This window comes from Rissa tridactyla, chromosome 5 (assembly GCF_028500815.1).
Source record: "Rissa tridactyla isolate bRisTri1 chromosome 5, bRisTri1.patW.cur.20221130, whole genome shotgun sequence".
In the NCBI taxonomy this organism is placed as follows: domain Eukaryota; kingdom Metazoa; phylum Chordata; class Aves; order Charadriiformes; family Laridae; genus Rissa; species Rissa tridactyla.
Window position 1 is genome coordinate 40272407 of NC_071470.1, and position 18310 is coordinate 40290716.

An 18310-nucleotide genomic window follows, 5' to 3' on the forward strand; every position below is an offset into this window, starting at 1 on the left:
CTCAGCTCTGAGTGTTGGTGAGCCAGGTGGGCACCCCAGGGCAAGCGGAGACTCTTTCTCACAGCACTGTGGGAAAGCTGAAAAATGAACCGGGGCGGGGGGGCAAAAATAGCACTATGAAGTCAACCTCAATGGTAAATCAATGCCAAAGAGCCAAGACGGGCACATTGTATTATGAGGATGTACTTGATATCTGCCAGCACGCAATCCAAACCATCCCAAGTGTGAATACGAACAGCCTTCTTCACTTGCAGCAGCAGCTTATTAGTAGTGATACATCAGTGTCCTGGCGCTATTTTTTTTTTCCTGTCAACAACAGCTGCTTATCAAGCAGATATTGCACTGTATTTCTGGGGAAATAGTCTAAAAATTGATGTTCCTAAGTCTTTGCTGATCTTATAAGGAGCTGCTGTAAGTGGGCATCTGTTGTGCTGAGTGTGGGAGTGAGGCAGAAAAGGATTAGGTTCAGTTTTATTTATAAGAGCGAAAAACATAAATTCTGCAAGGGTTTTAAATCTTTGTGCCCAGGGAGTGAGATGCTGGTCGTCCCTGGTGGTACCTTCTTTTCTCTAGCCAGACATTTAGCACAATGATTTAAACCCCTGTGGCACCTCCGAGCCCTCTAATAGTAAATACAAGGAAAAATAGATTAATACTTGAAAGATGGAAAAAAATACAGGTGTATACTTTTGTCCTTCATCCAGTAACATTGTATTTAAACTGTCAGGCAACTGTACGTTCTTAAATTTAAGATGAAAAACTGAATCTTTTTTTAAAGCAGAATGTTTTTTAGGTATTTAAACTCTAAGAATAATGGAAATAAAAAATTGGGTTCTCAGCTGGCATGAGAAGATTCAGCTTCAGCGTCTTCAAAGGTGCAGTGCATATTTGCACCTGAAAAAAGTTTTGGTCCTGGCAAAATCCTGTGTGAGAAAGGAAGGAGGGGGCAAGGCTGATCCAGAAACTGTTCCTGGGCTTGTCGGTTGGATCCCTTTTATCATCTCTGCAATGAGCTGCGGTAGAAAATACTTGCAAAGAATGTCCTAAAGTACCACTTATACCCCACTTTCACAGCAAAGACTGAGCAGAGTTGTTGTGCTGTCAAACACTGATAATTAAATTACTTTTTCCATCCCATCTTCGTCGCGTTCGGCTTAGTAACTTGACATTTCATCTCAATTATTTGCTCTTCTTCACGCCCTCCCGGTGTCGCTTGTCATTCACTCTTTATTCGGGCAAGTCTGGCTGGCCGAAGGAATGCGTGCACTGGGGCAGGCGTGTTTGTTGCAGCTGTTGCAGGTGTAGGTAACCCTTTAGGTACCTCCGCACATGCTGATCTGACCCTTGTTTCGTGTGCAAGAACGTTGTTCCTCTTAAATTTTTTCAGTGGGGCAGAAAACCCTCATGGGGGTTTTCCTTCTGACTTCACCTGGGGTTGAGTGTCTCCAAGGCTTCTCCAAGGGTTGCAACCCTCTATGCAAACTCCTGCTGATGTGCAAGCATGAGCTACTCGTTGGAATTTTCTCATGTTCTTCCAAGAAGGGTGAGGAGCCCTGCGCCCCATGCCCAGCATGTGGGGAGTGTCCCAGGGCATGGCTGCAGAGCTTTGCTTTCTCATCCTCTGCTTCCATCTGGGTCTTCTGCTCAGAAACAAATCAAAACTACCCAGTCATAGCAAAAACTCAAGTGTCTGTTCAAAGTAATGAAGAAAAATCACAGTTGGGTAGCAGCACGCTTCCCACTGCTGTCAGGGAGGAGGAAATGGCACAAGCGGTGTTTTAAATAACCAAATGTGTCAGAGGGGCACACGTAAATGATGAAAAGCAAAAAAAACCCAGGGGTCTGCTAAACTTTATGGTTGCTATTCTTCATCTTAATTTTAGTGAAGGTGTTTGTTTGGAGGTGAGTAATGAATGCTCCTGGAGCCTGGGAACGGCAGCGAACAGCGGAGAATGAAGTACCCTGCCCTGTAATGCATGAGTCTGCTCTTTTCTTTTAAAATAAAAAATGATTTTTTTTTTCCCCTCCTGCTGAAGATGAATATAGCCTGAAGATCCAGAACAACTTTGCAAAGCTGGTAAGAACACTTCCCAGCACATGCATCAAACATTTGCTCATCTCTCCCTGCCACGGTAGTGAAACTTGCGATACTTTGAAACACCACGTAAACCCTCACTTTAATCCCAGTTTAAATACAATTTGTAAAACGCTTGTAAAAATCTGCAAGGTGTCCTAAGCCACTCCTTATTTGCAAGAAAGCGTGTTAAAGTCTTTTGTGTGCATTTGAAAACATAATCTCCTGATGAAGCTCTTTTCATGGTAGCACAATTATATAGAAATGTTATCATGGGATTACACATGCAGACATCAGAATCGTTCCGTGCAGTGGGTTCTGTGCAGCCAGTGGGTTTGTGCGAGTCTGTGCTCTTGTGCCAGAGGATTTCCCCATCTTTATGGATTTAATATGTGTTGCAGACCCGTGCAAATCTTATCTGACAAATCTTACCTACGCAAATCTTGTCTGCTGCAAATTTTGGATGGCACACAGCAATAATTGAGGAATGGAGGAAATCTTTTGAGCATTTGGCAATAAGGGAGAAATTTTGATAGGTTGAAAAAAATGCTCCCACATGTTTAGTGACCCTAAATGATGCTTGGTTTTAGTTCACTGAGGGCGTGGTACCTGTAATCTGTGAGACTTGCTGCTTTCATGCAAAAAAGTTCAATAAGAATAAATGAAACCGTAGCTTTTTAAGCATTGTGTGTGTGAAATGGTCCGAGTTTGTTTAATGGCCTTACGAGTGCTTTGGTTTTCCTTTTATGCTTCCGGTCAGTCAAATTGGATTTTCTGAAGGATTTGGCTAAATGCAATGTGCTCTCTGCTTGCTCCTGAGCCTGGTCCTCCCAGGGAAGAGCATCATTCCACCCAGCCAACGCCAGGGTGGAGACATGTGTTGCTCTCAGAAAGGTCGTCGTCTTCTCCTTCCCCTTGTGGCGTCTCAAAAGGATTAAGAATCTGTAGGTCTTTATGGAGGATCTCAGTTCTTCATGTCTGTGCTTATCAGCTTCCCTCTCTTCTGATGGTGGCTCTCCTGATAGCTGATGCATTAGCCAGGTTAGGGCATGGAAGTTTGAGCTCAGTGACCTCCTTACGGCCTTTCTTAGGAGATGGAGGTGTCTCAGCACCCATATCCCTTTCAGCTGGGGCTGCCTCTCCTGTCCCGTGGCCCATCCCTGCCCCTGCCATCATCCCTTTTCTTAATATTGCTCTTTTTTTGAAGTCCTCAGAGGGATCCTGGGCTTCCTACTTGACAGTTCAGTTCTGCCAATGCAGGGGCTTCCTCTGTAAATTGACAATTAGTTGTTTTAAATTCAACAGTTCAAAAATGTAAGCATGCTAATTAAATCATCTGTTGTAATTACTCTTTTCCTACCCTGCAGTTTTCTTGATCAGAAAATGTAAGGTTTATCTAGGGTAACTCCTCTTGCTATGAACTCTTCACATGACTTATAGCTTGAGATCTCAGTTGTTCCTCAAAAGTGAAATGCAACTGCTTAGCTCAGAGAAAATGCGTTAAAAATAAATACTTACTGACAACATTTTCTGTTTCCTTAATAGCCGAAACTGTGTAAGTGGTTGTGCTTTCATTATAGATGTGAGCATTTCAGGTGATTTATGTAGTTTCTGCACGGCAGCCTTGACTGTGGCTGCCTCCCTGTAGATCCCCTGTTTAATCGTCACGGATTAGGGATGGCTCGGGAGAAGACAAGCATTGATAACCGCGTTCCCTGTGGGACAAGGAGGCGCAGGACGTGTCCTGGTGGTTGAGGTCATTCCCCACCACCCAGCCCTGGGAAGCAATCCTATCTGTATATACACAACTGACTTCTTCAGTCACCTCCTTACCTTGATGTTTCCTTCTGATTGGTCCCCGTTGGCATCTGGAAGGTGCCGCATGGTGCTGGAAGTGGGCTGAAGAACATCAATGTGCTGGAGACGCTGTTGTCACAACAGTGTTGCCCCAGCTCTCTACTCCCTGGTAGCAGGACACCAAGGCTAAACCTTGAACTAGGAGCCTCTGCTGTTGGAAAGGGATTTTGAAATTCCTGCCTTGGAATATATATGGATGCTGGTTTAGTTGTAGGCTGGAGTTTTGAATTGTCATCAGCACTATTTTGACCTATCAACAAGGTTAGTTCAGGCAATCTATGTAGGATTTTGAAAAAAATATGGCATGTTGTCTTTCTTGCCCATGTTAGGATGTGATGATGAGAGATGCTTAGAGCTTTGAACGCCCCAAGATTCTCCTGGATTTGAGCTGCTTCCAGGCAGTCTGCACCTGACAAGGTCTAATTTTTTTAAAGGCAGTGGTTGCGAGATTGAGCACTATGTGAAGGTCCCATAGCAGATGGGACATATTAAAGAGGCTGGACTGGTGGGTCCTGGTCTAAAGAAGTTCCTCTTTCATTTTGCACTAAACAGCCTTAATAAATCTCCCTTTTCTCTTGCAGGGGAAGGTGGCACAGACAGCTTGCATGTCAGCATGCAAACACCTCTCCACCTCACTGATGCAGCTGCTGCTGGAAGCTGAAGTGCGGCAGCTGACGCTGGGCGCCTTGCAGCAGTTCAACCTGGACGTGGAGGAGTGTGAACGTAAGATGCAAAATCATCTCGTTTTGCTTTGCCGGTTTGTATGTCAGGACCCAAGCCAGGACTTTTAGTGATGCCAAGTATTTGGGACTGGTGAACGCCTGCAAAGCTCTCTGGAACTATCCATGATGACAATTGAAAATATCTTCAGGACAGAAGAAGCCCAGCAAATTCTAAGAGATCAAAGCTTTACTCTTGTTTTTTCTCTTTAATGCCGCCTTGATGCTTTCCAGACCATCCCTGCTTTTTGAGATGGAGTATTTTAAAAATAGGAGGGATTAGAGTGGGTAAAACATGAGGAGGGCTAACAAAAATCAGTTTACTTATGACTGTTTCTGAAAACAATAACTGGCTTATGTTCTTAAGAAGTTCTGGTCCTCTCCTGACCTCAGCTGTTTGTCTTCTCTATCTGCTGCAGGGAGTTTTTTCTCAAAGCAAACCCTTTTTGCAAACTTACCATTATGGAAAAGAGATGTCTTCCAACAAAATAACTACATCTATTCAGAGGTGTCCGTGGAGAATCACGGTGACAGCACCATGGCTTTGCTCTCAACCCTGCTTATTTTGGTTCATCCAGTTTACACCTGAATTAGCTCTGAAATCCTAAGGTTTCCCTCAAGTTGCTTGTTATCCTGCTCAACAGAAGGGTTAAGAAAATACAGCACAAACTGACAAAATGCTTTTTTTTCCTCCTATTTTTATAATTGAAGTTAAAGCAGGATGAACATGCTTCTCTACAGGAACCTCTCTCCCTTATGATGGGGATGGATTTATTATTGGGATTAATGTTGGGAAGGATTAACAACTGTGGTTATGGAAAATGCAGAGCTTGATAGGGCTGATAAAGAGTTCAGGAAATCTTTTAGTTCCAGAAAGGATGAAGTATTTTGGGGAAGGTTTTTTTTTCAAAATACCTGCGGTTTTGGATTTCTTGGCTGATGAGAAGATTGGGATGTGTCTTGTTTAGAACATGATAAACCCATTTACTGCACAGTCTTCTGAAATGCAGTTTGGCCCCATGTGTCTGCCATTAAAGCTGCAGCAAAATAGTTGCTGGTCTCAATGTAAATGGTGTCGGAGCTTAAATAGCTGTGAGTTTGCTTTTCCTATCTCAGATAACTCAATGAAGTCAGTTGTGTTGGTTTCATAATCGTCTGGCACTTACACTATCAAAGGATATTCTTCCACCCTTTATAAAATGTTTTGCTGATTGTGTTTTAGTTCAGCTTCACCCGCCAATAATGAGGTTAAATTTATTTTTGAGAAAGATCACCTAGTAAGATTTTTGGTGTTTACAAGGGGGTATTTTTTAATTTTTTAATATCCTTTTGCTAATTCCCAGCACTCTCAGATGAGTAGCTGTGGGAGAAGGATCCCTGCTTAATGAATCATATCTAACATTTGCAGCTACATTGTATATCATAATGCAGCAATACCTTATTTTTCTTTCAGAAGCACCTTCACCCTTAAAGTCTGGCTAATTTGTGTCCCACCAGTGTGTCGGGGCTGCACTGTGGTAGCAGCTGTGTTCCCAGTCAGTGTCCACAGAGGGACAGGCAGTGTTGCTAAGAATAATAGGGAAGATTTGTCATTAATAATAGTTGCCTTTGTTTTATTTTGTCTGCAGACTCGTAACCCTGCAGTTTTCCATCCCATCGGTAACGTGGGTCACTAGGCAGCATCTCTTCCCTAAAAGCCCTCAATGCTAAGTAAAACAGATGACATTTAATATCAGGTTTAAAAGCACAATTCCTTAAATTCCAATTGTTTTGTGAGACAAAACCAGGAACACTCAGACATTCAAGAGCAGGTGACGCCAACCTGAACAGCGGGGCAGGTGACCTGTTCCCCCCAGCCCCAGCCCGAGATGCTGTTGCGGGCAAAGGAATGGAGACGGATGCCGGTGCTGTAACTTTCCTATCCATCAATGTCAACCCCCAGAATGGTAAACCCAGACAAAGTCTTTTTCTTCCTTTTTGGCAGCAAAAATGTGTTCCCTCGTCCCTGTGGGTTTGTCTGGTGGCTTTGCTGACTCTGGGAATAATTTTAGTTCTATTTTTGAGAAGCAATGCAAGCATCAAGATTTTAATGTTAGGAAAAGCCAGTCCCAAGAGTGAACTGGTATATTCAGAAAATATGTTCAAATTTGCAAGGGTTTTGTTTGGTTGGCTTTTTTTGTCTGTTACCTGAAAGCGCAGGTGCGAATCTCAGCATCCTTATTATACCAGTTGCATATTTGACTTTATGTTTCTGCCTCCAGCCCTCTTTCTCTCCCTAGACCCCCAAGCCTTACTAGTTTAGCAGCTTTATCATGTACTTACAATATTAAAATAGGACTTTATAGCTGTTTGGAGCACTTCCAGTGAGTTCTGTGATGTGGGAGTGGGGCTTCGGAGTTTCAGTCCTGGAGTTTATTAGGCTTTTGTTTAAGTCTCTTGTGAATGCCAAAGGTATAAGCTGGTTAAGAGAGTAGTGAGGCAAATTAATGAAAGGACTTAGTTGTATGTTAAGCGTGGTTTGAAGGTGGGTAGATAATTTGCTCTATATCAGAGTAGATATAATGCACATTACAAGAAAATGTGTTTATATACACAATAGATAACAATTGTAGAGGTGAAAAAGATGACAGCTTAGACTTAAAACAAGACACCAGTAAATTAATTCTCCAGACTTGTGGGTTCATAAAATGTTTCCTGATTTATAAATAATTTGCTGTCCCATCAGCATAAAAAAGGAACAGCTGCATGAACCATTGCATCAGGCTAAAGTTTGGCGCCAGGCACGTGCAAGCCTGGACGGTGCTCGGGAGAAGCACGAGGTTATGATGGGATCCCTTACCTGCACTATGAACGCCCCCTCCCTCAAAACTTGCTTGTTTTGCATGTTCAAAGCACTGAATATACAGTTTATTAATTTTATGACCTTGAAAAAGAAAGCTTTCAGAGGACTGGGGAGAAATAGTAAATTAAATATACATTAAAAGCCAAATCTTGCATCTCTTGGTCTTATGAATAGTCCTGTATACGTCAGCAGCATTTTTGGTGCAAAAGAGGCAAGAAAGAGTAGAGCTGCAAAGTTGTAAAAGTCCTATTAGGCTGGCTGTGATGTGAGGAACCTGGGAAAAATGCGAGCTATTTTCCTGTGGCGTTATCCCCCCGGTGAAACTGTGGTGCTGGAACCTCCGGCTGGACAAAAGCCCTCAAGGAGACGTAAGGTACCAGTCCTGCATGTTGAGGTGGATGTCCTCTTTTTTTCCCAGCAAAAAGCTGTTTCCCAAGATGTGTGTTAGAGGTTTGAAAGTCTTTTGGTGCGGCTTTACAGCAATGCGTGTGCATGGATGGCACGGCTGACGTCCAGGGAATGGCAAAAGTAGTTTTTAAAACGTCTGTCGCTGGCCAGGTATTAGTTGTAACTCTTGTTCTTACTGCTTGGCTTTGCATATCTCTCTTTATGCAGTCAAGAGAGATTCTCTCACCTCTTTATTTAAACCTGAAGTGAAATAAGACATAGAGGTTGAATGAATTGCCCAGAAAGACACAGTAGGACATGTCTAATTATGTCTCAATTTAGGAGTGAGTTCTGGCTCCAGCCCAACAAGCCAACTTGAAAAGAGGAAAAAAAAAAAACCAACTCTGAAGAGGGAAAAAAAATGCTTAACACAAATATTTCTGTGAACCTGTAAATAGAGGAGGTGATGCTTTTTTCAGGATAGGCATTTGCCTTTTAAAATGGGTTTGCTGTCTTACACAATACATCTGTAGCCCAAGATTTAACAGCACATGCAGCGTGCTTTTTGTAATTGCTTGTAACCCAGTTCCCTGCTTTGCTCTTTTTTGGACCTCCTGGTGCTGGTATATATATATATATTTTTTTTTTTTTTTCCCCCATATCTTCTGTACCTCAGAGGTAGTGGGAATCAAATGTAACAACCCAGATTTGGAGATTACGACCGAAAAAGCAGAAAGAAAAGGGGCTGCTCTTGCTCCTACAAAAGTGTTTCCCATCTACGTAACCAGTTCCAGCAGTGGTTGAGGCAGATTGTTTTTACAATACTTAGATCATAAAATAAGCAGTTCCATAATCTCTAAAGTCTTTTAACTGCTGCTTTATGAGAAATTAAAAGTGCCGTAAAAATTATATTTAAAATTTCATTCAACTCCCAATTTTTTGGTCAGCCCACTCCTGGGGGCAGTCAATAAGAAACACAGATGTCTCTGCCGGTTTGAGGAGTCCTCCAGCCCAACAGCAAGCGTGCCAAAATGTACCGATACGGGTCCCGGCGCAGCCATTCACCACCTCCTTCTTGGCCGCGTTATCTGGCTCTGAGGATTTTCTCACGCGGAAATCCCGTTGTTTGTGCAAGACGCCAGGGTTTGCCCACCATGCCAGAGGACTCCTCTCCCTTGAGCACAGGCTGTTTGCACTGTGCAAACAGCTGCCTGATGTTCTTCCAACCTGCAGCCTCTCAGGGGTTAGCATGTGCAGCACTGGAGGTGAGCACGGCGTTTTCGAGGACAAACTCCCTGATTTTAGATCATTGCACTGAGTGCTTGCTGGTATCCATCCTGCTGCAATGCACCAGCAAAAGCTTGTATTTTGGGGGCGAAAAGGAGACATTGCAATGAATGGAGGAAAAGGTTTGAGCAGACTTATTTTTTTTTATTATATAATGGCTCACAGCCTCATTCAGGTGCCTCTCTGCTACTCAGATGTGTGGTTAAAAAGGAAAGATCCGTGTTTAAAAGAAATTAAGGCTGCAGATCCTCCTGAGATACAGGGCTTGCACGTAGGGTTGTGTTACTGCAGCTGGTGGTTCTGTGCTGGCTGATGTGGTGGTAGCCGTGTGCGTGTGAGCTCCTTACCCGTGGTGAGAGCCAGGGAGGAGGACCTATATTAGCGCATGATGAAAAACAAAGCTACATCATGTGTGTCCTGGGTTGTGATGGTGTGAAAGGACTACGGCTGTGATTCAGATGGTTGGTAGGAACTCCCTATGCTGCAATATGGGAGTTGTAGGAGTTTGCAGGCTGGGATGATGGTGGTCAATGATGGTACATGGATGGCGGAAGAAGCTGATGGAGCAGCAGGGAAGAGGCACGCCAGGTAGCGGGTTAGTTTCCCATCTGTCTTGCAGTGCCTGAAGGCAATGTCCTCTAAGCCGGGGGTTTCCAATCTTTGTTTTGGAGCCAAGCCCTCGTTTGGAAAATTGGCCATCTTCCACCTGTTCTGGCTCTGGCGCCTGCTGTGCCCTGGGGCACTCACTGCGGCACAACTCCTTCACCATGGGCTGGGACTGCTGTTCCTTTGCCTCCCGCTGCTAGGAGGTCTGAGACAAAGTCTCACAGAGGTCTTCTCCATGGCCCGCTCTAGGCATGCTCTGCTCCATGGCAAGGCTGCTTTCCTTCCCCGTATTTTCTTGCCCAAATTGCAGCTCATTGTAGCACTTGATAACGCTTTGTTGTGCATGTCAGGAATAAACACAGCTCCTTCCCTTGAGTTTCCTCCATATGACTGGCTTGGGGTCATGCATTGGTACTGCATCCCGAAACATCACAACCTGGAATGGGGCTGAGCAGCAAGAAAAAAAGCAAAAGGGTGCTGAGCTTCAAGAGTGTGCAGGTGTATTTAGTGTACGAGCACGTGACTGAACCAAATAACAGATTTTGGCAGCTTAGAAAGTTGCTACCTGTTGATTAAAGTGCCATTGACGTCCTGGACTGTCAAAGGTTGAGCACAGTTTGCATGAGCAGCCTGCATGGATGGCTTGAAAGAACGCCTTTATGTTGTGGAGCAAGCAGGTCCTGATGCCCATGTGAGCAAGTAGTTCATCTCATCCCTGGGAACTTGCAGACCCCTTGTTTGCCCCATGCTTTGCCCAGGCCTGCCTGTTGCTCACCATGATGGTGACCTGCACTGTTCCCTCAGAGGATGAGGGGAGCGGATCACTTCCTTCCCTCCCATGTCTTCACCAGTCAAAACTCAGCCCTCCTTAGGAAGCAAAACTTTGCGTTTTCCCGCTGTTGAAATGGAGTGGGGTGATTTGTATTGACAGCAGAGCTGTCTTCCAAGCACTGCTGTACGTGCTTTCTGAAACGGGAAGGGTAAATTATTGGTGCACCGAGTGACAGAGGGCATGGAAGTGGGAGCCTCCGGTCCACAGCTGCTGTGCCACTTTCCTACACTTAGATTTATCCTCCCTTATTTCTCCCTGAATTTGTTCCCCTGGGCATATCATTAATTTATTTAGTGCTTCCTTCATTTCCCTCAGCTGACCTTTCTTAGAGGTTGCAAAGTACTTGCAGCGGCAAAGGAAATGATGCCTGATGAATTAGTGCATATAAATATGCATGGAGGAGAAGCGCATGACTCCCCTTCAATGAGCTATCAAAAACGTGTCCTTTTTGTTTAGATGCTGATAGGATGTATCGGGACAATGCTCTCTACTTTGGCGTAGTACTTAAGTGGCTTTTGCAAGTCTGACTCAGGCAAATCCTGGGAGTTTGCATGATGTCAGAGAGAAATGTTCTTCCATTATACATTGCCCCTGAATTGAGACCTCCTGCTTGCCTCTGCCATCTCTAACCATCAGCCGATTTTTGCCTTATATTCACCCTTCATCTGTCCTATAATCCATCACCTGGTCTCCTTCAGCATTGTAGCTTTAGTATTTCTCTATTTTCCTTCTCCTCTGTCTCCGTTGTAAACTTCTTGCTAATCCCATGGTGTCCTCTCAGCCTCTCCTGTCCTTTTGTCTCCAACCTCTGCTACAACATTTTGGATATCCTCCATCTGCAACACCTTCCTGTGTTCTCCTTTGTTACCAGGATACCCACTGATATTTATTTATCCATTCTTCTAGTCCTTTGCAAGTCTAGGAAGAGAAGAAGCCTCCGTCCACATCTGATTTTGTTTAAACAATTTTAACAGTGCATAGTTACTCAGCTCTGCACCCACCTGCCCTTCCCCACCCATCATGAACACACACTATTGAGGCTTGGCAACCTTTGCAGCTCAAACAAGCTAATGGTGAGATGTGCACATTCCACTTTTCCTAATATTAGTATTTTAATGGAGCTGAGACCTTCACATCTGCTATGAGACATCCACTGTACATCTTGGGTTTTGGGTTTGGTTACATGCATAGATCTGTAACTTGATTCTGTAGACCTCTCCTACAGATTGTCAGGGACCAAATTTCTTAGCACAGGCCTTGGGCAACTTATTCTGAAGAGCTTTCTTTTCTTCTACTTGGAAATGTTTAGTGGTCCATCAGTGAGGAGTTCCTCCCTGGGGCTGTGGATGCTCCTCAGCCCTGTCTGCAGACCATCATGGCCCGTGGGACCACTCGTCTCTACACAGTAACAGGGCTCCAGGCTCATCTTTGTCATCTCATCAAATGACAAGAGAGAGGTAGAAATTTTTATGTAATCTGACCCAGTTCGGTATATTTTGGATAACTCCTCCCTCTCCCCACAGCTCTCTAGAATACCCCAGATGGGGATGAGCTTTGATAATTTGGCCTTTAACAGGGAACAGCTTCACAGCAGGGCTGTGTGAGAATGGTGTGTGTATAAGCTCAGTATGAAAATCGTGATCTTCTCTCTGTTCCTCTTGCCTCAATTCCCACCCATCATTTCTCACCCTTTTTTCCCTTTGCAAGCTTCTCCAGAGTCCATGCAGAGATTTGTTCTTCAGCTTGAGTGTCCTCAAGGTGTCATTTTGTGCCTCTGGGTAAGGTGCAGGAGGTCCTGTCACTTGGCTTTTCTGAAATAGTCTTCCAAGGGTTTGTCTCAGAAAGATGACTTTGAGACCTACGTTCGTCACTGAGAAATGCTGAGATGTTTGTTTCCCCAAATGCAAAATCCTGTTCATAACTGATGCAACCATAAGCAGATTGTCCAGGTTCCCCTTGCCAGGAGCTACTCTAACCTCGATCCTGCAGGTCTGCTGTCATGAATTCTGGTGGTGTCATGTAATTCAGAGAAAATCTTACCCTCAAAATGACGTTTTTGAGGAATGAAGTCGCCAGCTGTGTTTATTTGAACCACACAATACATGTAAGACTCTGTCCCTGTGCGCATAGCCGTGTACAGTATACAAAAAGAGATTCCCCCGTTCTGTATAATTAATTTACAGTGGATGTCTCTTTTCTGGTGTACGTTTGAACTCTTTATTCTTTGTTCATTGTAAAGGGCTTAACGGTTCCTGTTCCTTGATTCTTTCATCAGTGAAATGTTTTGGAAGAGAGGTTAGAGTCCCCCTGTGACCTGCCCTGGGTGGCCCAAGCCTGTAGACCTTGCAAAGACATTACTTTTTTGGCCTGAACACAAGTCTCTCAAACCTTTAGCCTGGCTAAATGCTTTGTACAAACAGCCGCATACTGATCTGCTCTATTCTCTTGTGATTTTCTGCTCAAGGGGCTGTACTGTAGGTGGCTTGCTATGTTTGCCACTTGCCTTGGTAGTGGAGACAGTACAATAAACGAATCCGACAGTACTGAGGCCAGCACTGTGCTTGGTTGTTCCGAGAAAATTATCCTGAAATCTGGTTGAAGAGATTAAAACCAAGAAGAACTGGCTGTGTCTTTCCTCTAAAGCTCTGTTCTCCTCTTTGTTTCTTTTTTTCTTTAAGACTTTGTTCATTCCTCCTTCAAAATAGGTTTGTGGCATTGGTATGTAAAATGTGACCTACGATTACAGAAGGTACGGCTATTTTTATAACAACCGTGGGGTGAAGCATTGCATTCATTACTCTTCGGGCTTCTTACAGCCAAGTGCTGTAGCAGCTTTCTTCTGGTGTCTGAGCTGTATTCTTGCTCTCATTTCTTCTGTAATACAAATAATATGGTCTCATATGCCCTTTCACTTCTTGAATGTCAAGTGCATTGTTAATGCAATAGAGACTGCAATCTGTTGTATTGATGAGAATTACTGTTCAAGGAAATGTTGGTTCAGTGCGCTACCGTTGTTGTACTGTGCAGCGTTAAAGGATGGTGTCACTCCATAACTCTCACAGCCTTCCTCTCAGACGGTTCCTTAGTAAGAGACTGCTAAAGGTGAGCTGCTAACTAGCCGCCATGTCTTGGGATGAAATCTGTCTTGGGTTGCTGGTGAGCAGATGACAGTAGTGATAAATTCACGAGTCTTGTGAAAACATTCAAGACCCAGTCACAGGCATTTTCTCATGAGAATTTGAAATTCATGCTTTCGGGAAGATCTTAAATTTCACAACTCCATCTGTGCTTCTAAATAGATTCCTAGCAGCTGTGAAGCCCTTAAATCCAAAATAGAAATTTTCTTTCATTACAGTCCTTTCAGGGTTTCTGTTTTTCAGCGTTTCTCCAAATATAATCAGTAACATGATGTGTCCCCATCCTTGGAGGGTAGGACATAGCAGTTCAGACAGTTTGTTGAGTACCTCAACCCAGGGATGTCTGTGACATTGAGTCATCCAGGGCAGTTTCATCCCTTGAGAGGATGCTCAAACGCTGTTTCTCGCATCTCAAAGTTTTTAGCTTCTCAGGTACGTGCTTTTCCAAAGTGGGGGTGGTTTAGAATTGATGTGGCTTTTGGGATAATTTTTCCAGATGAGACAGTGGGGTGTACAGCGAATGTGTAAAGATGATTTATGCCTTGCAGATCAGAGTCAGAAAGCTTGTGTTAGTCCTCCCTTGTGTGTGTGCTGGCATAGGCAAGCTATAGTCAAATTTTACAGCAAACGTACATTAAAATGCCTTTACAGTTAAAATTAATTAAAACAGTTTTTGAGGGTTAAATATAAACTCACTTTGGACTATTTACAGCCTGAATATTGCAGCATTGGTCAGTGAAGCTGGCTAGAAACTGAGCAGCTCCTATCTCTGTCCAGTCTTGTCCTGGGCAAATGTGGCAAAGTCCATAGGCACAACGATGGGTGGTTTCTTCTGGCTTTGATTTATGCTTTTCCTATCCAAAATCTAAATGTGAACAGTCATGTACATACTTTCTCTTTTTATTTTTTATTATTCGTTTCTAGTATTAACGTTGGATAAAAATAATGGTTTTACAGCCATGTTTGCTATTGTCCTGCAGGAGTTGTCACTTGAGTGATCACTGCAAAGATGAGTGATCGTTTCAATCTTAGAGCTCCTCTGACATCTGAAAATATTAAAAAACAAAGCTGTGGATGTCTGAAACCTGGCTGCTGTGCGCCTGGAGGTACCTGTGTCTGTGCTGAAGGATGTTACCCATCCCAAGATTTTAATGGAAGGTGGAGCCGGAAAGCTGACACATGATCCCTCTTTGGTTTCCAGAAATGACGCAGTTGAGGAACAGGGCTGAGTCCCGATGTCTAATTCATTAGTATGTTCTCATTAGAGCCACGGAGACTGCTCATACGACTGGGCTGCTATAGGAAGTCCTTAAAAATATGGCTGTGATGATTTGTTTTCCTTCTTTTGTGACATTCACTTGACAATGAGATAACTTTTGGAAAGAGAAGCATTCAAGGAGAAGACAATCTGTCATGAAATGACTCTGCTTCGTGTTTAAGGACAGGAGAGGCTTTGTCCTTTAGTACCTCTGTGGAATCATGGAGACAGAAGGCAAAATCCTCCTTCCTTTTTCCTTAATCCTCAGCTTTTGTGGAGCTGCAGAAGCTGTTTTGGGGGCTCTTGTATGGTAAAGAACAGAATAGTTGGGTGATAATGGGCAATACATAACTTAAAAATCTGTAGGTTCGTGTATATTTTCCCTCCCTTCTTCCTTTCTGCCATCACGCTCGGTTGCATCTCAGGAAAACATTTTGTTTTAGCATGCAGCATCTCCAGTGTCTACAGGAGCAACAAAATTCAGCCAGAGGCAGAAGCTCCCTCTTGAGTCTTTCATGATGTTGAATTGTGGCTTCACAAATTAGGTCCCCTCGGTGATGAAAAGTTGCACGGAGAGCAGAGATAAAGCTGTTACTTTTCTAGCTAAAGAGGTGAAAATTAAGTGAAGTTGGGCAAAATCAACCCAAGGCGTATCTTCAAAAGGCACATTTGAGTATGTGCTGTTGTTGGCTTCATGAGCACTACCAAGTAAAAGCTGTTAAATGACATGGAAGAGCTAAGGTCCTCTAACGTGAATTTGCTCAAGTCCCCCTCAATGGTTTTGGATTTGGTTTAAATAATGGATTAGAAGAAAAATAAATGACTGAAGTATGAAATTTTGGCCAGATTAAACTGGAAGGAGGTGAACGTGGCCTTGGAAATATTCTCTTCACTTTAGAAGCTAATGTTATTCACTTGTCAGATGTCTTCATCCAACATAAATAAATACGCCACATAATGGCCGCAATTCTTCCCATTTGGTGTGACTGTACACTGGCAATAGTGCGCCATACCAGATAATGCAAATAATCTGCTGCCGAATAATTAATGATGCGGCTGGGCATATTTTTTTGATGAATGCTTATGGAGCCTGGTGACAGGCGTGAAATTAGAAAATTCCTTCAGCGCCCTAAAATATAAATAGCTTTCGGAACTGAAAAGAGTTTCACAGCTGAAGATTTTATTGTGTTGAGAGGAAAAACTTTTCCACCCCCATCCCCCCCTTTCTTCTCGGCAAGTTGTTTGTCCATTCACAAAACAAATACTCTGAAGCCCAGTACGGCTCATGGGAATAAATTTCAGGTCGAATTAGTACAGTTTCCTTGCTGTCAGGACGGTGGAATTAATGGTGTTTTGATGACACGAATTTTGAAGGGCGAACAAAGACGCTGAAGGGAGGGAGACATGACTCCTTAGAAGCGCGGTCCTCCTCTCCCCCAGCCTCTCTTGTCTTCCCTGTCATCCGTCTGCCAATCTCCCTGTCCATGGTTAGTTAAAGGCGCTTTTTATCCTCTTTTCTTTCCCACAGAGTTTGCCAGATCCGGCCCAGTGCCTGGGTTCCAAGGGGACACGCTGCAGTTGGCCTTCATCGACTTGAGACAAGTAAGTCTTTGTGTTTTTGTTTTTTGTTTTTCTTTTAAGATGTGTGACTGAAGACCATCAGGTCTTAAGGAAAAGGAGAGGAGGGGAAACGGCGTCGGTGATTTACGCCAGAGACCTATATTTCCCCCCCTCCTCCTCCCTGCGCTCGAAGCCACCTCCTTATTGAGCACTCTGGGGTCCTGGAGATGATGGAGGTGAAAAGGGCTGGTGGTACGGGGGCAAGAAAGAAAGCCATGCCTGACCCTGGCCAAAGGGGTCCATTGTGCTCCTGTTGGATTCTGCAGATGTGGCAAAAAGATAACTCTTCGACTCTCCCGGCTGACGCCAAGCAGGTGGTGCTAACAGAGAGAGCAGTGATGCAGAGACCGCCCGCCTTGAGGACTTTTGTTCACAGATAATGCCCACAGAGGCGTTTTGCGAGGGTGAAGGAATTTGCATTCGGGCTTGTGTGGGGAGGGTATGCCTGTGTGCGCGCCCGTTTGTGTCCGTCTTTGGCTCAGCAACCCCCTCCTCGGTCCCCTCTTCCGCAGATGGTCCCCAGCCATGAATGACAAAGTGGCTGTTGGGGAAGATGATTGGGGAAGGCTCCACCCATCGGTGCCCACCTCTCGAGGGGGCCCCGTTAGAGCCAAGTTGACCATAGCAGGTACTGAGGCATTTGTGGGGCTTGGCAAGCCAATTTAGGGAAAAGGGCCATTCTAGCAAGTCATTTGTTTGGGGTAGAAATGGGCATTATTGATATACTAGGCTGGGGGGAAAAAGTGAGGTGGTCCTGTCATCTCTTGGCACTGAAGATGGATGAGTTGGATAGAAAGTCTGAATGAAGTAAGACTCAATGACTGATGCTTCTCTCCTATTAAAACAATCTTTTTTTGTCTGTTAAACCCCCCTGGCTTTGTCCCTCCTGCCATCATGATGCAGTGCCTCTTGTTTTCAGGGTTGACGTAGCTTGCATTCTGAAAACTTTCGGGTGCCGAGGGTATTTCTTAAATCTGCATAATCCCTTGTATCGATGATCTCCAGACCACTGGGGCTCTGATTCATGCTTGAGCCGCTTTTAACCCATAAGGGTTTGAGAACTTCTCTGAATCCAGTTGATGTGCAGGGAGCAATCAGTCATCCCATGACACTTCTGTGGAGCAGGAATAAGTTTAATAACGTTGAGATGCCATGCGTCTGCTTTTTGGACTTGGGCCTGCCAGTAACTGCCAGATTTGTTTGCAAAATGGTCAAAATAGCTACATGAGAAAGGTATCACCGCTACGCGTTGACACTTTTATCTTCATTAGCTTCTTGGCACTTTATTGACTGCCGTACACAACGTGCTCACAACCTCCTGGGTATAAGGAAATGTGGAGTCTTTGGTCCTTTTCCAAGCACGAAGACATGAATGCAGGGATTTTGAAGAGGAAAGCTGTGGCTATTTGAAGAATGAAATGCCTTAAAAATGCTCGGTAAGGTTTAGCTGGTCTGAGCCAGTGCATTAGCAGTGAAATGTTTGTATGGTTCATAAGTGCAAAAAGCAGCCAAATGAATTCAGCTCGGGTGGGGAAAAAGCTGAATAGTAGTCCTCTACAAGTGTTCCTCCTCTGTCAAATGTTCTTCTTCGTACACAGCGTTTTCTTCTTTCTTTAGGATGGTAGTCCCACCTTTTTTTCTTGCATTTAAAAATAATAGCTTTTCTGAATGTTGCAAGGAGAAAGGGCAGA

The 18310-nt window shown here is 44.1% G+C and overlaps 1 protein-coding gene across 6 annotated transcripts in view; it reads left to right on the forward strand.

The window, feature by feature from the left end:
• EXOC6B (exocyst complex component 6B) overlaps window positions 1–18310 on the forward strand; it is a 316092-nt gene that overhangs the window by 226307 nt on the left and 71475 nt on the right. For all 6 annotated transcript variants that reach the window (XM_054201919.1, XM_054201916.1, XM_054201917.1 and 3 more), the window contains 2 exons: window positions 4513–4654; window positions 16528–16601. In XM_054201919.1, the coding sequence (XP_054057894.1) occupies window positions 4513–4654; window positions 16528–16601 (216 nt within the window). The remainder of the gene's footprint in view (window positions 1–4512; window positions 4655–16527; window positions 16602–18310) is intronic.